The sequence below is a fragment of the Melozone crissalis genome, unplaced genomic scaffold (assembly GCF_028551555.1).
Source record: "Melozone crissalis strain CALT ecotype California unplaced genomic scaffold, PUWL_Pcris_2 ptg000198l_1, whole genome shotgun sequence".
NCBI classification, from domain to species: domain Eukaryota; kingdom Metazoa; phylum Chordata; class Aves; order Passeriformes; family Passerellidae; genus Melozone; species Melozone crissalis.
The window spans coordinates 283,682-306,910 of NW_026535962.1; the positions used below are offsets into that span (position 1 = coordinate 283,682).

General features: G+C 42.2%; 1 protein-coding gene across 2 annotated transcripts; it reads left to right on the plus strand.

Moving 5' to 3' along the window:
* Nucleotides 1-565: 565 nt before the first annotated feature.
* Nucleotides 566-21,493, plus strand: ST7L (suppression of tumorigenicity 7 like). Of its 2 annotated transcripts, none has more exons than XM_054293978.1 (16): nucleotides 566-638; nucleotides 1,968-2,050; nucleotides 2,935-3,094; nucleotides 3,586-3,640; nucleotides 4,166-4,281; nucleotides 6,128-6,206; nucleotides 6,663-6,817; nucleotides 6,940-7,037; nucleotides 7,450-7,564; nucleotides 9,309-9,381; nucleotides 9,999-10,101; nucleotides 13,190-13,340; nucleotides 13,480-13,572; nucleotides 16,135-16,274; nucleotides 20,592-20,661; nucleotides 20,894-21,493. In XM_054293978.1, the coding sequence occupies exons 2-15, from the start codon at nucleotides 1,973-1,975 to the stop codon at nucleotides 20,643-20,645; spliced, it is 1,470 nt and encodes a 489-aa protein (XP_054149953.1). In that variant the 5' UTR covers nucleotides 566-638; nucleotides 1,968-1,972; the 3' UTR covers nucleotides 20,646-20,661; nucleotides 20,894-21,493. The 2 variants fall into 2 exon arrangements, with proteins under 2 accessions (XP_054149953.1, XP_054149952.1); XM_054293977.1 differs by having other exon boundaries at nucleotides 592-660.
* Nucleotides 21,494-23,229: the final 1,736 nt, after the last annotated feature.

Consider the following 23,229-nt stretch of genomic DNA (forward strand, 5'->3'; position numbering starts at 1 on the left):
GACGCCGCGTGGTCACCATCGCAGAAACGGGTGGGTTCTCCCGGTACCGGATAACAGAACCGCCGCCTCCCGGAGCGCTTGTGGGTCCCGGTCATCGTGTGGGATATGCTCGGGAAAAGCAGCGGTGATGGACTGGACGAACAGGCTGCCCACGCGAGCCCCGCCCTGGTCGTCCCGGCGTGCCCCGTGGGCTGAGACGGCCGGGAGCCGTAGACCGGAAGCGCGGCCGCCGCCATATTAGCTGCGGGCAGACGCCGTGCTGGCACCATCCCAGGAACGGGCACGTTTCTCGCTACCGGGAGCACGGTGGCGGCGGACCTGCCGCGCCCCGGAGCCTCCGGACATCCTAGCTGGGATGTGGAGGATGATCAGTCCGCGTTTCGCCCTGGAGCAGTAGCGACGGGGTCGGTGAGCGGGCTCCCCGCGCTGGCGGAGCCCCGCCCCGGTGCTGTCCCGCCCCTGTCCCGGCGTGCCCCGCCGGCGGTGATGGCGGAGGGCAGCGGCAGCGGTGCGAGCGGCCGGGGGCTGCCGTGCCCCGGGGCGGCCGCGGCGTTCCGGCGCTGGGAGCAGCTGCGGCGGCGGGCTGCGACACCCTGGGCCCGCGGGCTCCTGGCCGCGGCCGCCGGGCTTGGGCTCCTGTACGCGGTGCTGCGGGTGCCGGTGCGGCTCCGGGACGGCCTGGCGGCCGGTGAGGGCGGCAGGGGGGAGCGGCGCGCCGGGGGGAGGCGGACCCTGCCCGTGGAGCCCCCAGCTGTGTTCGGGCTGTGTCGCTGTGTCGGCGGTCCGGCGGCACCGGGCAGGGACTGTCCCGCTGTGCCGCGCTCCGGCGGGCGGCTCCGCACGCGTCTGGGACCCGTTCGGGAGGAGCGTTGGGGGCTGGAGTCTGTCCAGAGAAGGAAACGGGTCTGGAGCCTCAGGAGCGGCTGAGGGAGCTGGGAAGGGGTTCAGCCTGGAGGAAAGGAGGCTCAGGGCGGCCTTGTGGCTCTGCACAGCTCCTGACAGGAGGGGACAGCCCCAGGTCGGGCTGTGCTCCAGGGAGCAGGACAGGACCGCCAGCTGTGCCAGGGGAAGTTCAGGTTGGACATCTGGGGGGATTTCTTCATGGCAAGATTGGTCAGGCTTTGGAATCGGCTGCCCAGGGAGATGATGGAGTCCCCACCCATCGTGGTACCCAGGGAAGAACAGGACCTGGCACTCAGTGCTCTGGTCTTGTTGGCAAGGTGGAGATTGGTCACAGGTTGGACTCGATAAGGTCGTTTCCAAACTAATTGACATTCTGATTCTATGAGTGTGTCCCAGCCGTGCCTACAGGCAGGTCGTGCATCCCACCTTCGGTCAGTGGCACACTGAGCTTGTCCCCAAACCCGGGTTAGGGACACGGCCGAGGACTGGGCAGTCCTGGGGCAGCTGGAAGCAGCCAAGGCCCTGCCCCGGTGCTGCTGCGTGCTCCCACCCGGGGCTCTGTCAGGCTGGAGCCTGCCCTGTCCCTGTCCAGCCTGCGCTGGTGGCAGGTGACAGGCTGGTGTGTGGTTTGTGTCCAAACCATGGCCAGAGCACCTCTGGATAACTGCATTCTCTGCATTGTGCTCTCAATAGCAGCAGGGAGAATGTTTGTTAGCACTGTATATAAACCTGTATTAGAACAGAATGATTTTGTCTTAAAGTGAAATAATATATTAAATTGGCATCTTGTGGTTCACTAGCCACTGTATGGGTGAAAACGTAAGATGCTCTGTTTAGAAATGTACAGTGATTTTTTCTTTTTGTTGGGGTATAAAAATTGGCTGTCACAGGTAGATCCAAACAAAATAATACATGGTGAGGGTTCCCCTAAAAGTAAAGCATTATAAAGCTGCTAGGGCTATAGTGTACTATGTATTTGCATGATATTTGGCATTCTTTAATAGACAAGCTATTTATCTTTTTCAATTCTACTTTTAAGTCTTTGGTTTTGTTTCTATTAACAGTGACCATGTTCTTAAGCACTTTGACTCCAAAATTCTACTTTGCCCTGACAGTAACTTCATCTTTTATATCTGGACTGATATTTGTAAGTAGCCACTTCTTTTCTTTTAAACAACTTTAGCACCTCTCAGATGACTTTATGAGGGGTAAAGGGAGTGAATATCAGACTCTAGAGGGTGCCTTTGTTCTGGGAAGGAACTTCTCTGATGTATTGTTGCAGCGCTTTTGCTGTATGTTGGGGCTGTATGAGTCTGAGAAGATAACTTGTGTAGAATTCTGGAATGCTTTACCTGCCCTGCACAGCTCTAGCTGCTTCCTGCTGCCTGTCACTGCTCACCAGAGAGAGCAGACAGGCACAGGATCCACGCTGGTCCAGGGCTGACAGTTTGCTGTAGTCCTTGAGGGCTTGTGATATGTAGGTATTTTAATAGCTTCAAAAAGAGATGGTAATATTTTTGGCCCAGAATTCCTGCTAAGTGACTGTCATTGCTGTTAACTTAGCCTTGTCTCTTTGTTAGACTCGCTCTGGTTAGCAGAACATCTCAGTTTAATGGGCCATTTTATCCTTTATTCTTTTATTTTTGTGAAATGAAAAAAATACACCTGTGTTGAATACTACAAATTTGGTACTGCAGGTAGGGCTGCAGCTTGAAATATCCTCACCAGAAAAGAGGATATAATGTTTTTTTGCCTATGTTCACGGTTTCCCTATACAGGTACTTCTGAAAGGGTTTTGGAGTTACCCCTATGACTTTGGGAGGGAGGAACATATTGCTGTTTTTTTTCCAATGTCTTTCATGTTCATGTGAGTGATCCAAACTAGATCATTGGTGTTACTCTGTGTGGAGATAAGTTCCACCCCTGATCATTGGCAGGGGGATGGACTCGCTGTGAACGCTCTTTGTCCCTCCTGTTTGCTGGGAAGGTGTCACTTAAGGAGCTTTCTGGCGCCTTTTTCTCCTGTGACAGGTGTTTGAGTGGTGGCACTTCCGAAAGTACGGCACATCTTTCATCGAGCAGGTTTCTGTGAGCCACCTGAGGCCCCTCATCGGGGGTGCAGAGAGCAGCCCCCCAGCCCCAGCAGCCTTCTCGGCCGGGGAGAGCGAGAGCAGCAGGCAGAACATGCCAGGTGATTCCTCATGTGTCCCAGGAGCTTTCCCTAAGCTTTGAGGGGGCTTTTAATCGCTTTAAAGCGCTTGTACTTGTACTTAGGCTTTCACAAAGCCTACATCTTATAGAGTGTTTTGTTAGTAGTGCTAAAAATAAACTAAATAATAATGGTTTTTCACTCTAAACCATTCATTGTTAAAGATATGATTTAGAAAATGTTATACATTTAGCTAAAACTGTTTCAGTAGTTATTTACTGTTCTAAAGATAAATATTGCATGAGTGTACACGCATTGCTTAATCTTCTTGCTCTGTGCTTTTGTACCCCAGCAATGTTGGGGAGCAAAAATATTTATGGAATAGCAGAAGTTTATGAAGATGATGATTGCCTAATAATAAAATTAAAGCAGGTTTTGAAAACACAACTGATTTGCATTACTGCATTTTAATGTCAAGGTAGTATTTCCTGTGCTTTTAATTTAAAAAATACTTTTATTTTGTTATTCCTCAGAGTGCAAAGTGTGGCGAAATCCTCTCAATCTTTTCAGAGGGGCAGAGTATAGCAGGTATTAATTTTCTTGCTTTCCACTGCATATTTTTAAATTTAATCAGGGGCATGCACGTGACTTCTTCACAGAGCTTGCACTGGTAGTGTCAGGAGACAGCTGGAGACCTGCAAGATTATAGGGGTGATTGATACCAATCCTGTGTTTTAAAGGCACCAAGCCAAGCTTTGGCAGTTTCAATGTTAAGAACGAAAATATTACTGTAACATCAGGGCTTTTTGAGAGTAAAGTAGGAAAAAAACCCTTTATTCAGAGATTGAGACAGTGATTAGCAATCTAAATTCTCTTTTATTAAACTATATTGTAAGTCTCCTAGTGTTACTTCATGGGAGAAGCGGCTTTCTAGGAAGCCAGTTCCCAAGTTGTTTAGAACTTTACAGGTTATTGAACAGTAGTACTTGAAACTTTGTGTTAGAAGCTTTAGTCTTTCATTACAGATTTTCTGCACTAAGCACATCAGATATCGCCTTGATATCAGCATTGCTAATTGCTACGAATGCCTCTTACTGAAATGCGTTCTTTTAGGTACATGTGGGTGACTGGGAAGGAGCCTCTTACTTACTATGACATGAATTTGTCTGCTCAAGATCATCAGACTTTTTTCACATGTGACACAGATGCCCTCCGGCCTTCAGACACAGGTACTGGTGTGTGTGTAAGGTGTGGAAGTCTTGGACAGGGTCAAGGGTGTGTTTTTAGTGAACTTGAAAGTAATGCAAGTTTTTGTCAAATATTTCATGAAACTACAGCCTTTCTCAACTACTAAAGAGGTTTAATAGATGTAGGGGATCATAGAGTGGTTTGGGTTGGGAGGGGTCTTAAGGCCCATCCAGTTCCACCCCCTGCCATGGGCAAGGCCACCTTCCACTAGACCAGGCTGCTCCAAGCCCCTAGAAATTTAGTGTTTAGTGAAATTTAGTGGAAAGATGTTGTTTTACGTTGTGCGTTCTCTACAACTTTAGTGCTGTCACAGTCCTGATATTTTTTAAGATCTCACACATTTCAAATAATTAACACAATATTGCAAACTTCAATAGCCAAAATGTGGTCTCATTTAAACCTTAGTAATGAATAGTGCAGTGTCCAGATTTTTTTCCTTGTGTTCCACATGTTCAGTGCAGAAAATGTTCTTTACCTGGTTATTGTCAGAGTGGGTGTGAATTATTGTCAATTTGTCACATTCCAGAGGTGTTCCTTGTCAGCTGGCTGTGACATGTTTGATATGAAAGATGTGTTTTTATTTCACAAAAGGGAGTGAATTGTCTCGCTTGCTGAGCCAAGACTAATATTTTGTTTCTGAAAGAAAACTCAAATATTTTTCCACGTTATTCTTGCTGGACAGCAGGAGGTTTTGTTCCAAAAGAAACATGTATAGATTCTTCAGTTTTCTTATCGTCCTTGAGATAGGCCAGATATAGAACTCCATGAATGTAAGGTTTTGGAGTTCTTTCAGGACTGGTTTTTAGTGTGAAAGTTAATAATCCTGCATAGAAAATGGTAGCTCTGAATGTGTTGTTTTCCTTGAAGCTGGTTTTCAGTTTGTTTTCCAGTTTTACTGAATGGAAGCATGGTAGGAGGAGTTTAGAGTCATTGCACTGAAATAATTTTGAATTCAAGTTGTAGTTCAAAGGACATTTCTGAATAGATTTCACCCTTTTTACTTGTTCCCAAACCAAATAAGCTGATAAATGTATATCTTGAATTGGCTTCACCTTGTGATGCCACTCAAATGTGCTTTGTAAATTTAAAAATAAATTGTTGACCCTTAATGATCTGACAGTTGTCGAAAAATAATCATGGAACAGAATCCCAGAATATTTTGGGCTAGAAGACCTTAAAGCTCATCCAGCTCCACCCTCTGCCTTGGCAGGGACACCTTCCACTATCCCAGGTGCTCCAAGCCCCATTGTCCAGTCTGGCCTTGGACACTTCCAGGGATCCAGGGGCAGCCACAGCTGCTTAATATTTTAGTATAAAACTCTACCTGTGCAAGACACCACTTACTCCATCACTGTTTCCTTTGAAGTTCTGTTTGAAAGCTTAAATTAAAGTTCCTTGCAGGTCTATGCAAGAACCTGTGTTTAACAATTGCTTCTGCCAAGCTTTCAACAAGTCTTGGGAAACGTTTCCAAAAATCTGTAGCAATTTAGAAATTGTACATCTGCCTGGTTATGTAAGCTGTGTCTGTGCTCCGTGTAGGAGTTCTGAAATGGTCAGTGAGGAATCTTCCTGGTGGTGTTGCTTTCTTAAACTAAATTTGGGCTGTAATGAGCTGCTGCAAGAATTTGATGCTTATGGTAGGAACAGGCTGAAATTCAAACACATGTTTGTTCTTCCTTATAACAATCATACAGCAAACAGGAATTTTCAGGCTGGAAGGGAATGTTAATTAGAGCTGGCTCCATGCAGCCAGGGTTGCCTGTGCTGGCTCCCAGGTCTTTCACAGGTGTCCATGTCCCTCACAGCCTTTCTGTGTGTTTTCCACAGTTATGCAGAAAGCGTGGCGAGAGAGGAACCCGCAGGCCCGCATTAAAGCAGCGTATCAAGCTCTGGAGTTGAACAATGAGTAAGTTTGTACATTCAGTTGCTGTATTTCTGGTGTGAAGGACTAAGTGGAAGGATACTGAGCACACTATCAGTTTCTTCATCTAATAATTCCCTTACAGCAAAGTTCTGAATGCTTAAGGGGGACTCTTAAGACTGGGACTTGCACATGGGGCTGTAAATTGCCCTGGAATATTGAACTCTTCTACTAAAAACATCTTTTATGCAGCTTTTTTTCTTAAATTGCTGTGTTAGTGGCAATAACAAATGAGAAATCATATTCAGCTATGGAGCAGTCCTAATTGGATATAAGATCATGTATTTCAGGGATGGTATCATGGTACAACTGTACTTGGAATTCACAGATGCCACTCCTATAAAGGAATTAAAAATACTCTGTAGCATAAACCAAAGAATTTCTTTCACCCTTAACTGTGACACGCTTTGCTGTGTTGTCTTGTTATTTCTCTTATTTCAGTTGTGCTACTGCATATGTCCTCCTGGCTGAGGAAGAAGCAACAACTATTGTGGATGCTGAGAAATATTTCAAGCAGGCTCTGAAAGCAGGAGAAATGATTTACAAAAAATCTCAGAACTGCCATTCCCAGAGCCCCCAGCATGAAGCACAGCTGAGTAAGGACTTGGAATCACATGAACTCCTGGGTTTGTGTGAGCAGAAATGTAAAGATAAAGTTATAATTAGGAGAGGTAAAGATTGAAACTGATAGACTAATTCTTTTTGTCTTTGTAATCAGGAAGAGATACCAATGTATTGGTGTATGTGAAAAGGAGACTAGCTATGTGTGCCAGGAAACTTGGCAGAATACGAGAAGCAGTAAAAATGATGAGAGATGTAAGTAAAAGTAAAAAAAACTGAGTTAACAATTGTTTTCAATCACATTGTTCTAACTGATGAGTTTAAGTTCATTTCTAGGCATCATAATTAATCTCATTGAATTATTTTCCCATGGGTTCACACATGATTGAATGGGGCATTCTGTAACCTGGTCTTGTAGGAGATGTCCCTGTCCTTTTGCTATGGCAGGGGGCTGGAATGAGATGAGCTTTGATTGCTTCCAACCCAAACCATTCTGTGATTTTATGAAATGATGCAATTCTTTTCACACTGCTTCTGTGCCACTCTCTAACACTCTGAGACAAAAGGACATTAAAAAGCCCTAGATTATTGTACTGATTTCTCTTAAGTATTTCAATTATTCAACTGCAATTCTACATGTAATTTATTTCTCTTTACTGATTTGCAGTTGATGAAAGAGTTTCCACTTCTCAGTATGCTGAATATCCATGAAAACCTCCTCGAGGCCCTTCTGGAGTTACAGGCTTATGCAGATGTCCAGGCAGTTTTAGCCAAGTATGATGGTAAGTGATGCCTTTTGGAAATGTGTGTGTTTTTGAATAAGAGAGTAAGTGAGATGGGCAGGGGATGTCTGTCCACAGGCAGGAGTGACCATGACCTCAGCAAGGTGAGCAGACTCCCTTCAGTAACAAATAGGTGCTTGTGGAGTGCAGGTCAAGTTCTCCTTTTGACTGCTGAGGTCAAATTTAGGCAAGCTAAATTGCTATGAATTACTTTCTGTGTTTTTAAGTTACTGCTAATCTGTAAGGAAATCCTTGCTTCAATTCAAGGATTATTTTAATTAATCTCTTCTACATCTCTGGATATGCCTAAATTCATCAGCCTTTTTCAGCCAGCACATAGCCCTGTAAGTAATTGATGTAAATAAGCTGGAAAAGGTCATTTTCCTTTTTGTCATCTTCCAGGCTTGGCCTTGTGCTTCTGTAATACTGAGGTTGTTTGCCAGAGATTAGCAGTGTGCAAACATGCTGCTGCTGGAGGTTAATGGTGTGCATCAAATGGTGTTGCTTGCTTTCACTTTCTGTCTTGATTAGTAGGTTTCGGATATTGTGCAAGTCTAAATAGAGGTTAATAAAGTATATACTTATTTTTTTATTGCCCTCAGTTTTGCCACCTGGATAGCGCTCACTTCATCAGTGTACAAAAGGCTGCTGTCAAAGCAGGGCCTTAAATCACCTTTGGAATGGAGGGGACATAGCAGGATTTTATGACAGTTATTGTCAGAAGTTGTTGAGTTCTCTCTTATGTCAATTCTTTATCACCTCAAGGAATCAAAAGTATGATATTTTTGCCCAAATCCTGTGCCACTTGTACATGGCCAGCCTAGCACCCTGCTCCCATTCCTTGATCCTCTTCTGGGTGGATTCTTTTTAGTTTATGAAAACCATTTGCACTTTGCCCAGTGCTTCTTTCTGTTAACACTGGGAATTGACACTTTCTTAAGAAAGCAGCATTGCTGATTTTTTTCTGAGCATCTGGAAAAATGAGTACAAGCTTCAAACTCCCTGCAGCACCCCTGTGTTTGGCTTGACACAACAGCCAGGCTTGTAGTAAGTGATGGACAGGCCCAGGATGGGATTTACAAAAAAAGCAAGAACCATCTGACTATACACAACATGGTACTTGGGAATTAGACCCCAGACTTTGTCTGCTTTTAAAGTAAACTTGCACTGTGGAGTGCTAACCTTCTAATCTGTAATTGTCAGCTCAGACTTGGCTTCAGATATGCTACAAAGCTACAACTAACAGAATTTTCCCCCATGGAACTGCAGGAGAACGGAAATCGCGTTTTTGTTAAAATTCATCTACCTGTCTGTAATGTAATTTTTTGCAGTCAGCTTCTGGTCAGTCTCTCAGTATTGTACAAAACTATGTTAATGTACAGTTGCAAAATTAAGTAAAGATCAGAAGCTTACTTTAGATCTTTGTGGGTTAATGCAGGAAGTACATTCTATTCTTGAGTGTATTTATATGCACATTTCTCCTTGGATTCTGTTTCAGTGTGTTGGTACATTTAGAAACAAAAGGTGACTCTCACCAAAATACAACTTTGAGTTTTCAATCTGAGATTGACTGGTGACTGTCAGAAAAAAGAAATTCAAAGTTTCTAATCACAGCTGAAATGTTCCAGATGTCAAATTCATTGTCTCCCATACCCAAGGAAAAATCTTTAACTCAAGGGATGTGGGTTTAAAATGTTTGTATTGCCTTAGAATCTTACAGCTTAATTGTTTTATTTTATCACAGATATCAGTCTTCCCAAATCAGCAGCAATATGTTACACAGCAGCTCTGCTAAAAGCCAGAGCTGTTTCAGAAAGGTAAGCAAGGACATGAGTGAAAACAATGGTTTGTTCCTGTATCTTGGGTTTGATGTAAAATATGAAGGAAAACAGTCTAAATCCTTTATGTTTTAAAATTACTTCTAATCTGTAAAGAAATCTTTGCTTTGATTATTTAAATTATTTAGTCTTTAGAATTATTTAAATTTTTTCGTCTTTTTTACATCCCTGGTTATGCCTAAAACTACTTTTAAGCATCCATGAAGTTAGTACAGGGAAGGATGTTTCTCACAAGCCCATGTATTGGCCAAGTGCTTTTGTGTAAATTCTGTTTTCAATATTTTGCGTGGAATTTGTGTTTTGGATATTTGTGGTAGTTGATGCTGGCATTTCACCGTGGTCTGATCCCAGCCCCACCTCCCAGCAGGTGATGCCAACAGGGAGCTGAAAGTCAGGATCAACATGAATTTTCATGTGTCATGGGTAGCAGTCAAGATACCTGACTTAACATGAACATTTTTCTCCCAGAGGGGTTTGTTTATCTTTCTTGATAAATCAGCCAATTTTTAATGAACTCTTAAGCTTGCAGTGCAAATAAACACCTGGTTAGCTTTTATTATTTATTACTTTTGTTCAAGGTGGGTTTTTCCCTTCAGGTTCTCCCCAGAAACTGCCTCCAGGAGAGGACTTAGTACAGCAGAAATTAATGCTGTGGAAGCAATTCACAGAGCTGTGGAATTTAACCCTCATGTTCCAAAGGTAAGAGTATTTTATTTCCTACTGGACCACTTGTAATGTATTCTGAAAAGTACTGTATTATAATGTAATTTTGTTATTGGAGCCTTTCTAGCCCCATATTTTCTTGAATTTGGTTATAACTCCCACTATGGAGTTGTTAAAAACATTAGTATTTATATAATAAATATTTTGTGGTCAGATTTTTTTTTAAATAATAGTTCAAACAGGGTTTTTTGCACAAAAATTTAAACTTCAAATTTCCTAGCTCATTGGAAATTCCAATAATGTATTACTGAAGGCCCTTTACTCTCAATAAGGGTGGACATTAATAAATATAAATGTAGATATTTAAAGTCATAAAATAATCACAGAATGGTTTGTGTTGGAAGGGACCTTAAAGATATCTCATTCCAGGACCCTGCTTCCAAGTCCCTAAAGCCAAATTAAGTTCTCCAAACAATAATCACTCTAGTATTCCAAACCCCTTTATTCTGCTGGGCTTCCAACCATGGCTCCATGGTTATTGAGAGATCTGCAGACACTTATTTTCTCCATCCACGTGTAAACAAGATTAGGAGTCTGTATCACCACAGGCTGTAATTTAATGTCTGGGATCAAAACACAGAATGCACAGAACATTGGGTGAAAATAAAGTCTTGCATTGCTTTTGACTGTACTGGGGATGCTTGCAGCGTGAACCTTGAAGCAGGAGGCTGGCTCAGTGCAGGGTCTAATCCTCTGCAAATGATGATGGAGCCCCGGTGGCTGCTGCTGGGGAGGCTGGAATGATCCGGCCGCTCCATTCTGTCTGCCTGTCCAATCCAATAGAATGTGCACTGGGGAAGCTAATTGCTGGGAGAAATTGCTGCTTCTTTGCATGACTGATCAAGAGCCTAGCAAGTTCATTTCAGACAGTCTCAGACAGATTTTTCTTTAGCCTCTGCCTTTAGGGGCAGAAGATTATAATGCATTATCATTATCTAAAAGTTCTTTTGTTTTGGGTATCCTCCAGTTGCTTCTGGAGCCTCATATACCTTTTTAAAGAAGTCAGAGATCGTTTCAAACAGGCTGTTGTTAAAATATGGTCTGTAGTTCTGCAGACACATGCAGAAACTGATTCCAGGTTTCAGTAACTTGATTTTCTCTTCTAATTGTACATCTATCCATTCTTCATGGGTTTTTTATTACAACATTGCCTCGAGGCACCAATTGGTTAGATGACAGAGCAGAATATTACTGGTGCAGGCTATTTAGAACTCTGAAATGTTTATGGACAGAGCAAACAAGTGAAAAAGGGCAGAGAAGTGAAGCAGCTTGCCTAGTGGATCACAGAGGGAGAAGAAAATGTGATCTTTGAATTTCTACTCTGTTCTATCCCACAGAATAAAAGGGAGTGTGTAAAGCAGGAAATCCCTCTGTTCGCACATTGGATGAAAGTGATTGTCTTTGTTCAGAATATTTTGCATGAGGAAAATAAATTGTTTCTCTTTGTCCTGCTTTTACAAGATTGGGGCTTGTTTGGAAAGTTAGAACCAACTAGAAAAGTGGTCCTCTTAAGCCATTTCAAATTAGAAATCTGTAACTGCATTGTGGTACTTTATGAAACAGTCTTTTGCAGTCATCTTCTGAATATCTTAGAGATTTTTATTGTGTATAAAGACTTCAAAACTTTCAGTTCAGTACTGAGACACCTTCAGTACTGACACCTTCCCTGATTTATGCATAAACATGGATGTGAAAACCTGCCAGACTGGAATTTTTCTGTTTATGTGGTAACATGGGCTCAGGGAGAGCCAAAGCCTGGAGTTGAACATTGGTGTGTTGTGGCAATACTTTCAGTGGAGCTTCAGCACCGCTGCTGGGTTTATATTCCCAGTTAGCATAATGGAAAAGTGGGCACTGGGGAGAGCATGAGGATTGGGTCAGGGGTCAGATATTTGAGACCATTTTCCCACAGCAGTGCTGTGTGAGTGATCCTTTACTGTGTTAAAAAAAAAAAAAAAAAAGAGGAGGATTAGAGAGGATTAGCAAGAATATTACCCTCTGGAGTGCAGGCCCAAGGCACTGAGAGAAGAACCTAGCCAGGCAGCAAATGTGCTTTATTTGGCTGGGGCACAACCCCTCCTACATTCCTTGAAGAGGCTGAATGGGAAAAGTTAAGTCCTCAAACTGGATTAGTAAATAATCTCATAGTTTGTGGCATCTGCTGAAATAAATCGGTGAGTTAGCTGCATTCTTACACTTTGGGGGACACTCCAAGGAATTGGCAGCTACGTTGATCAAAGATGTGGATTAACTTTGGCTGTTATTGAATGAGACACTATATGGTAGGACAGGACAGCTCACAGGTAAATACTAGAGCTGAAACTGTCATTTCATTCTTGTAAAAAGTAGTCATCTGTTTTTAAAAGCTAAGTTCAAATGAATACCTGACTTTTTTAGTGTAACATGAGAAAACGTGATACATTAAAAAATTGCATGTTCTGTGTTGCAAAGAAATAGGAAATGATTAATCTTCTTGTTCTTTGACCCCTCTGAGCATCCTATTTTCTGCTGATGGAGGAAGAGGGCTGAAATTGAAAAAATCTGAAATCAAAGATACTTTGTGGTAGCCCAGTAAGGCCACATGAAAGATTTTCCTGGGTTTGGTTTATTATTCTTCTTTTGGTTAGCACGCTGACACTTTCAGGTTTGCTGTTCATACTTCAGAGCTAACAAGTCCTCAACCACCTACATTGAAACTTTCAGTGATGAAGTAATGAGCAAAAATACTGCTGGTTTGGGGTTTTTATCAGCCTAAATTTGTCCCTCCTTGGTGTAGCACCTGCAGCATTATACTTAATGTTTGTTCCACAAGAATGTATTTTTGTCTTACTGAAGCAGTATGTTTTTTTTGTGTGTGTGAAAGCCTAATTTAAGAGTCGCATACACGGGGAGTGTGTTTTGCTGCTTTTCATTCCTCACTTAGTGCAGCCTGGCTGCTGTGTGACAGAAGCTGGCCCTGGCCCCTTGTGCGCTCAGTTACGCCTAAAATGATCAATGATGTTTCACAATCAGAGGTTTTGGACCATTCCATGTAACCAGGTGTACTGTCCATTTTTCCTTTCAGTATTTACTAGAAATGAAGAGCCTGGTGCTGCCTCCAGAGCACATTCTGAAGCGAGGGGACAGTGAGGCAGTAGCATATGCTTTTTTTCACCTCCAGCACTGGAAGAGGATAGAAGGGGCTCTCAATCTGCTGCACTGCACATGGGAAGGCAGTAAGTATCTCCTGTTATTCTTTTCTGTACAGTAGACTAGTCTCTCTGCCTTTACTCCCCTCAGACATGATTGGTTCTCTTTGTGAGAAGCTGGTTGCCTGATTAGATTCAGATCTAATATCACTCACCCTTTTTGCAGCATTTAGGATGATTCCATACCCATTAGAGAAAGGACATCTTTTCTATCCCTACCCGAGCTGCACAGAAACAGCAGACAGAGAACTGTTGCCAAGTAAGTGGTTTCTAAGCAGTAATGATAATAAAACACAGGCTAAGGACGTGTTCAGTTTGTGGTATTTTGTATTTACCTTACTGTGATTTTTTTAGTTTGAGCTTCCTGTGAAGGGGATTCAGCTATTTGTTGATGTCCCTCCCAGCAGATCCTGAAGTACTTGACTTGTGTGTGTGCTAAATGTCAGCTAGATGCAGTAATAACCTAAGTCCTTCAGAGATTAAATCTGTGTGTGGTACATTCAGACTGAGTCTGGCCAACCTTGAGAATAACTAAGTTGACCATTTGTTAAAAATTGCTTTTAAAAGAATTCATGGATTTGATTGTAGCAAGGAGTCAATCCATGGTTCCAGTCCTGCATTGGGTATCCAGTAAAACCTGTCTGTGATCTTACAGAGAATCTTTGGGTAACCTGTGGCTTCATAGAAGATGTATTGCTTTCTGTCATTAATTCAGTGGTCTGTATTGACCTGCTGGCTGCCTCCTGGAACTTTTTCTACATGTATTTCTATGGATTTATACTAACACTTGATACTGAAAAGTCTTTTCCAGCTGCTCTTTGCTTCAATGTTACTTTGTGCAGTGATGGGCCTACATGTTTTTTTTCTACAAATAGACTATATCATTACTGCCTGTAGTCATGATATTTAGGAAAATAACTTTAATTTAGATTAGAATTGAGCTGTTAATTATACATCTTAATTGAATTCCTTTGGGGTTGAACTTCTACATCTTGAAGAAACACAATTCCCCTGGGACTGGAAAGGGCTACTGCAAAAGCACCAGCAGCCTTTCAGAGACCACAGCTGTGGAAAGGAAAACTGCACAGACGTGTTTCTATTTAAAAGCCTGAAGTTATATTTAAAATGTGTAATTTAAATTTGCCCCCAGACTGCTTTAAATTACTCATTTCTCACTTATGCAGGATATTGCACAAGGAATTCCTTGGTTAGGAACTAACCCTAAATTGTAGACTTCCCAGCATAATTAAACACCAACACATGCAGATATTTCAACAGGATCACTCACGCATTCCTGTTTTGTTTTAAATATAGAGCTACCTATAAATAAAATCATCTTAACACTTTTATTGCAGTACTTCTTCGAGAAATCTTGACACTTAATTTAAAAAAAATTATCTATTTAAAATAATGTTGACCAAACCATTGATTCAAAAAACCTGGATTGGTCTGATGAGTAACACTTCTCAAATGTCTGTGAACGAATAGAATTAGCTTTAGTTGTCTTTACCTGTCTTGAATTTGGTTTTAATTTCCCAACGTAGGAAAAGCTACTGCAAAAAGAATTAATTGCTATTTTTTAAGCACTTTACTAAATTTTATTGCTCCATGTTTTAGAAATGAGGTGAGTTTCTATAGAATATAAATCTCTGGGTACCATTAACATCTCTGATGGATCTTAGACATGGATCTCCAAATAGTCTATGTAATTGTGCCCCAAAATCATATGATTGAAACCAAAACAAACCCTGAGCACTTTGCCATTAATGAATTGCAAAAGCACAAGACACTTTTGCTGGGTTTACTCTTCTAATGGTGCTTTAATGTGTTAGCATTCAGAAGCAGTAACTGGGAAGGTAAAGTGTCTTTTTCCTCCACAGGCTTCAGTTTAAGAAAGAATACTATTGTATTTTCTCATTTTACAAAAAAAGGCTCATTTATAATTTGAGGTTTGTGTTAGATTTTAAAAACAGCTTGTCAAGAAGGGCAGTCCTTTTACGATTACTTATGTCTATAGAAACTATTTTTTCTTCATTTAAAAATTTTCTGAAATCATTAGATAGAAATCAGAGCTGGAGGTATCCAGAGCCAGTAATTGCAAATTCAGCCAGCAGGTCCTCGGCGAGTGACCAGTAGTAGTGTTGTGAGTGCTGAAAGCTCCACATGCCACCCTTAGCCTGGCTAATCACCTGCTTTGGATTCTGTTACCAGAAATTGGAAATTGCAAGGAGCTGCTATGTACAGAATTTATAACCCCGTCCTGGCACTGTTTTCTTTGAGGTCTGCTCTGTCAGCTGCTCTGAACAGATTTACTGTAGTCCACAACCAGAAGTCTTCAAGAAGTGTGTGCAGCATGCTGGTTGTTTTGTACTTGCTCAGCTTCTCATGGGGTGTGGAGATGTGTTGTTCTTTCCAGGTAACAGGATTAGAGCTCTAGAGAGTTGAAAACACCTGAACTGTTTATTTGGTTCAGGTAATTTTGACAACCTGTGAACTTTACTGGTGTTTCCTCTGTCCTGTTAGAAAAGTAGGTACTAAAAACTGAGCCTGATTAAATACTTCAAAAATAAAGCCCATGCAAGTGAAAAAGAAGCCTGGGAAGAGGATATTAATAATGAGAACAAATATGTGAAGGCGCTTCATAATGAAAACAAGCATGTGATGTAGGGGAAAAATTTTTAAGAAGTTAAGTGCTGGAACCTAAGATGTGCAGCAGGAGTCTTTCCTTCTGAAAGTTCAGAAATTAGTTACAAGGCTATAAATAATTCAGAGAGCAGTTCTTGATTATCAAATGTCAACATTCTTCATTTCTTCCTTTCAGCATTTCACGAAGTCTCCGTTTACCCCCAGAAGGAACTTCCCTTTTTCATCCATTTCACAGCAGGCCTGTGTTCCTTTTCAGCCATGCTGGCCCTCCTTACCCACCAATTCCCTGAGCTGATGGTCATTTTTGCAAAAGCTGTAAGTACTGTGTATCACAGGGCTTGCCAGGGTATCTTGTGGGTTTTTGGGAATTTTGAGGTCCAGGGCAAAGTAGCCTCTAGTCAATCTCATGCTTGTGGAGCATAAACTATTTTATCTGCTTTTATAAGAATCTTGGTAGTGACAAACACATGTTGAAATTTGGACGAAATGTCTACTTTGACAAGTGATTAACTATTACCGTTACATACCATGGCTTTGATTTGCTCTGTCATGGTTAGAGAGCAGCATTTCAGCACCAGAGAAATTTTTCCACAGAGCACTGTGGTGAGTATGGATTTTATCCTTGTGGAAGTGCACAACTACAGTGGGAGAGCCTCAAAAATTAATTGGTTGAGTGGAGATTATGAGCAGAATGAGTAAAAGACTCAGCTGCAGGAAACAGGTCTCTGTGAGCATTGAAAAGCCATAGCATGATGTAAATGGAATGGATGAGAACAAATAAAGTAACTGGTGACTTCAAACCAGATTCAGAACTGAGTTTAGCTGTCACTTAACCTTTCAGGAGCTCAGCCAGTGGTTGTATATCTATTTTTAGGGTTTCTTTCCCTTACTTATTTGTTAGCATCTTCTGTCTGTAACCTCGTCATCTTTCCCTGGATTCTGGAAGCTGAGAAACAAAGTGCCTAGGCAGCTTCCAGCTCCAGCTTCTCAAACTTCTCCAAGCAGTAAGTTTGGCCTTTACTGAACTGTGGATCTTGTGCAGTAGAGCAGAGTAGCAAATAAAGAGCCCTGAACTCTTAAGGGAATCATTTATTCTGGCTTTGCTAGTCAAAATAGAGGGTAAAAGACATTTGCATCCTGGCTGGTTTAATGCAACAGGTAATGGAGACCCAGGAGGAAAGCCTTTGTTTTTTGAGAATACTTTGTTCCTAGGAGTGTTGGCTTAACTGGTGAGCCCAGTCTGGTGTCCAAGTCATGCAGGTCTGAGAGTGGGGCCTCATTTCCACACAGTGGTGTTGATCTTTATGCTGGAAAACGTAGTTGGACATGCCAGTGACAAATTTCAGTGCTGCTTGTAATTGGCTGGGTTCATAGTAACTAGGGGCTAACTATTTGATTAATTCTGTAAGGGCTGCATTAGCAAAGTTGTATGATTTCCAAAGAGATACAAGGTCAAATGTTATGGTAACAAAGAATTGCTTGGTGAAGTTCTCGCTGCTGGGTTTCTTGAACTTGTAAGAAACAATGATACTCAACATCAGAATAACATTTCTGTTTTTATTGCTCACAAACAGGGGTCCTACAACTAGATGACTTTAAAAGTCCCTTCCAACCCAAACCATTCTGTGATTCTATTTCCGTTAGTAGATATCTTCAATAGTTTTACTACAGATAATGCTTTGATGGCTGCTAACATTCTATACATACTCTCTTGTCTTCTGGAGGTCTGTAGCAGTAGCATCTACTTGAATTTTCATACCAAAAATGGAAGATTATCTTCTATTTAATGATACCAGCCTTTCCACTCAAGCGTACTCCAATAAAGCAATTATTATTGTTATATTGAGCATTATATCTTCAAGTAATTCTAGTGCTTCAGGCTTTTAAAATTATTTTTCCTATATATTTCATTATTTCAAGTATTTTTAATCTTACTGTTCTTTAACTTACTAAATATAATAATTTGAGATAATAAAGTTCTAGCTGGTATTTCTGGAGTGCTTTGGCTGTAGATAAAAGCAATGCAAAATGTATTTCCAACTCTTAAATTTCCAAGAAACCTAGAACACAGTTTTAGGAATGGCAGTTAGAAAGTATTGTGTATATGGAATTTTTCACTATAAATCTCCAAGCAGTGACTCCTTAGATTACATTTCAGTTACTTCTTAATCAAACTCTTTTTCCAGCAGTTGAATCCACAGCAAGCTGAATGCCTCAGAAGGGGTTTAAGAAGTTGAATACCTTTCTATGGACTTGAAAAGTCTGAGTTTACATATTTTCATTTGTTAGTGCTTGAGTTTGTTTCCTCCATAATAAATCACAGGGTAAACCTTGGCAAATTGCTAAAAATATTCCAAGTGGCCAAAAATCACAAGGAAGCATTTAGTAGTTCCAATGTACACAGTGTGATGCAGCGGGACCGCGGCCCTGCGAGCCGGCGCCACGGGGATTTCTGCTGTGCTGCAGCCCCGGGGCTCTGCAGGTGCTGGGCACTGCTGCTGGCACAGCCCTGGGCATTTGCTGATGCACCTGGAGCCCGCGAGGGCGCCCAGAGCAGCCGCGGCTGCCGAATGCCTGCAGTGTCCAAGGCCAGCTTGGATGGGGCTTGGAGCAGCCTCAGATGGTGGAAGGTGCCCCTGCCCTTGACAAGGTGCTGAAATTGGGTGATCTTTAAGGTCCCTTTCAACCCAAACTATTCTGTGGTTCTGTGATAGCTGTGTGAGTTGGTGCTGCTGAGGACAGTGGGACAGGCAGTGGCAGAAGATCCACAGGGGCTGCAGTACCAGCTGGTGCTCCCTGGGCCTCGCTGTTTGTGTCACTCAGATTTCTGATCTCTTGGAGAATCACTGGTCTTGATCATCAGACAGCTCTGGTTCTGAAGTAGCTGCAGTAAGTGACAGAAGGTAGGAATGTATGCAAATGACAATAATCTGAACTGTCTGACGAAGCTGAAAAATGCTGCTAGATAAAACAGCTTATGTCAAAATTGCAGACAAAAGGGTCTGATTGTTTTTTCATTCAGTATGAATTTTTATTTTTTAATAATTACATAGATGGAGGACTAGGTGGACGTATATCATCTTGCAAAAGTGAGGTTGCACAGTTCCTTCTGTAATACAGAGACACCGAGAACGCCAGTGACACAGAGTGATAGCAGGCACTGTAAACAGATCTCAAAAGTTCCTGAAAACAATGAACATACCTTCATAGAGTCACAGAATGCTTTGGTGGGAAGGGACCTTAAAGCCCATCCAGTTCCACCTCCTTCCACTACCCCAGGGTGCTCCAAGCTCCATCCAGCCTGGCCTTGGGCACTTCCAAGCGTGGGGCAGCCACAGCTTCTCTGGACAATTCCAAGCAGATCAATCCCATTTTTTACATCAGAACTTTATGTTACTGGAATAGACCAGTGTAAATTATTATTAAAATACTGAAAAAATAGTGCAGCAATGTTCCTGCTGTATCCTACTGAAAACAACTTTATTTTTCAGGGAATTGGACAAAATCCTAAGACAGTCCCTGTTCCAAAGTGGTTTTATATGGATTGCTTGATACTTTCACAACAAAGAAAGAAGTCATGGGATTTAAATTAAAAATTGGCTAATTTTTGTGATTGCAAGATTAGGAGAAAACATTCTTCATTCTGGCTGTTCCCTAGCTCCCTGTTGGAGGATTCCTTGCCATTTTGTCTGTGGCAGCCGTCTAGGGACAGAAAATAGGGCAAAGCAGAGCCGTGTCTGGCAAGTCTTGCTTTATGTGGCACTCTGCTTTACTTTAAGAACAAATCCCCCTACCACTTTCCCCAAAGCTCATTAAGTGAGACTGGAGAATTAACTTTTTAGCCAGCTGCTGAACTTTTCATATTTATAAACACTTGAGTCTTTTGCTTATCTAAGAGAAAATGTGTATAGTTTGGAGATGTGCATTTCCCTGCCAATGTGTAATGAGTGGTTCTACACTTGGTAGGGAAAAAAAAGCCTGAAGTTTCCTGTCAGAGCTGAATGTCGATGCCAAGGGCAAAGGTTTCTTGCCTTGCTAATCTACATCTTAACTCATGCACTTAATGTGAAGGTGCCACACGCTAACAGGCAGGGAAGAAGCCCACTGCAAGGAAAAGCACCTACACTGCTGTGAATGTTATGTTTTAAAAGCCTTTTTAATGTAATATTTGAGGTTATGATAGAAGCCAGGAGGGCCAAAGTAAAACTTTCAAAGTAAATGAGTCCTGTTGTTGCTAACTCACGAAATGAGGGTTTGCACAAGGATAACCTGAGTGCCAGCAGAATATCTGGGGGATGGGTTGAGAAGGTGCAGGGGAGTTTGCATGATTTGTTTTAGCCTAATCTTACTTCTGGAACTGTTTAGATGGCATCTAGAATATGGATCTCATCTGGAAGCACAGACTGGCCTTGGTGGATGGGCTGTTCCATTTGGGTCAGTGACCTGTAAATAATCTATGCCTGAATATTGAAAAAATTGGGTGATCTCTGAGGTCCCTTCCAACCTAAAGAGTTGTGTGATTCTCTGAAAATTCGCTGTCCTGTGCTCCCTGGTGTGTGGAGCCCTGAGGGCACAGTGCTGAGCAGCTGGCGGAGTGGAGGAATGCCATGCTAACCCCGTGTTTCTGCCCAGGTGCTGCGGGTGCTGTGGCCAGCGAGCGCTCCCAGTGTTCTGGCCTCCAGCTGAAGGGACTGCGCCCAGGGTGAGTGCACGAGCCTGGGCTGGGCCTTCCAGAGGCTGCTGCTGCTTCTGTGTGTCTGCATTAATGTCTGATGTTCACAACACGCCTGTTTCGTGGCAGCAGCAGCCAAGGGGTTGGAATTCTGTTGCCCTGAGGGCAAGACACGGGGTGGTGTTTGCTCATACCTTGAGTCTGCAGAAGGAAGTTGGTTTGGAAACTGAGCTGATTTATGGTTGTGTTGTGTTTCTTCCAGTGCTTTGGGACTCTTCTTCCACCCTTCATCTTCACTCTGGAACACATTGAGGACCTGCTGCTGTCCAGCCCCTGGCATCAGCTGACTGGTGTGACTGGCGTGTATTTTCCACGATAGTTTGATTTTATTCTCATGAGCCTCACTTGGTGGTTGGCTGAACCCCAGTTGTGGGAGCCAGGGAAGAAATCTGGGCTCTTCAAACTGATATCCTTGACTGGCTTCCATGCTCATGGTGCTTAACATGTGAATTTCTCCTTTGGCCTTAATCTGTAATCATCTAAGAAAATAGTTCTTGTTGAGCAATAGTTTATTGCTCTCTAAATCAGATGGACAACTGGAAGCTCATACTTCCTCTGTAAGAAAGGAGAATACACAAACTGAGCAGGTGTTTGGAGTACTGATGCTTCCTTCTCAGCTGCAGATGCACCAGATACTTGGCTTAGATTTAATTTCATAAGCCTTTTTCAAAATATTTGTTAACAGCAAAGTATGGTTCTGCTTTCTTTATTAAAAGGTTGCTACTTAACACATTGAATTTGTTGACTTCTTAAGTGTCTGTTAAATACAGATTACAATGTGCAAACAAAGATTTGTTTCTTCTCTATCGTATGAGCTTGCATTACTCAAGGAGATGGTAAACATCTATTTCACATTACTTCTTTAGAATTAGTTGTGCATCTTTTATTCTTCAAGACAAGGCATTTTGAAAGACAGGATGGCTTCTGAAACTGCCCAAAGTGTTGTGGTATCTGCAGGGGAGTCTGTTGGGAGAGCTGAACCTTCAAGTTCTGTTAGTCCAAAGTAGTTTCAGTGTTGTTATGAAGACTTGAAGAGAATGGAGATGTGGAAAGCTCTTCAAAGGATTTGCTTCACATGCAGAGCAGCCCTGAGGGTTTGTTTACTGCAGAGGTGAAAAGATGGCTGTGGCAGCCACGTGGTTTGAGGTAATTGGTGTGACTTCCATTTCTGCTCTCCCATTAGAGCAAAAGAAGAATTAATTACTTTTCTTTTTGCTTATTTTCAAATCCTTCTTTACCTTGTAAACCAAGTTCTGTGAAGCAGAAAGTCACCTCTGCATCTCATGTAAATGTAGTTTATTTAGAACTCTGAAGGGAAACATACTTGCTTAGGTGGACATGCCATTGTTTGCTCTCCACTGTATATTTCTGTTGACTGGACTTAAATCCAGGTTAACTGTTTGAATCCATCAAGGAATCAAAAGGGAAGCCCTACAGAAAGATACTACCAGTGTTTTTAGAGTTACCTAACTACTAGAATGTAATTTTCTCAACTTTTTTTCCTGTTGGTCACTGGGGCTGTTTCTCACCTTGGAATCACTGTGGTGATTAATAGGCCTGTTGTGTTCATGTGATTTCACTTCATGGTCTGCAGGGGCCCATAAGGTAACCAGCCTAATGCTTTTTAAAGTTGAACCTTTTCCAGCAGTTGTGTGGGGTTATAAATGAAGCTCTGCCTCCCATGTATCATCCCAAGAGCTGCTTTCTCTCACTGTCCTCCCTTGACATAACAGTAACAGAAAGGGGATGGGCTTGTTCTGAAAGGAGAGCTGGCAGCAGGCTGTGTAATGAAAATCTTCCTGTCTCTAGAAGTGCCAGCAATCCTAGGAAGGAGTGCTGTCTATGCAGGATTGTCCATGTTTTTGGGAAGTTTTCCTTTGCCACTTAGGAGCAGACACCTGACCCATACCTCAGTGATACCATATCAATTGTGTGTGTGTATATACACGTATACATCTGTATGTATATATACATTCAAAATTACGATTATTACTCAGGACAAGATGAATATTGATGTAACTTCTTTGAAACAAGGACTGTGGTGACTTTACAGCCATTGGGATGGCAATAGCTTTTCCACAAGGCTTTGGCAGAGGTGAGGCAGTTCAGACTAAAAAATATTTCAGGGTAACAAGGTCTGTTCATTGCAGCCCTAGTTCATGTGGGTTATAAATCACATCAGGATTCTGGGGAGTAATCTCTGACAGGTATTTACCATGCTGGGAGTCCTTCATTTTTGAAATTTGGAATAGATGCCTGTTAGTAGCTTTTATGCATGTATGTCTGTGGCAGAAGGACTTTTCATGCTGTCAGACACCTTGGTCACTGAGGTTATGGGGACAAATTCATATGGAGATGGCCCTGGGGTGGTTCTCCATCCAGATTTGTCACAGGCCAGTTCCCTTCCTGCATCTCTCCAGCACTGGCTAGGCAGGTTTATTCCCTGCTCCTCATCCTGGAATTGTTGTGAGGGTGCCAAGCCTCATAGATCCATGACTCTGAGCAAGGCAGGGTGTAAAGGTCATAGTTGAGACCATT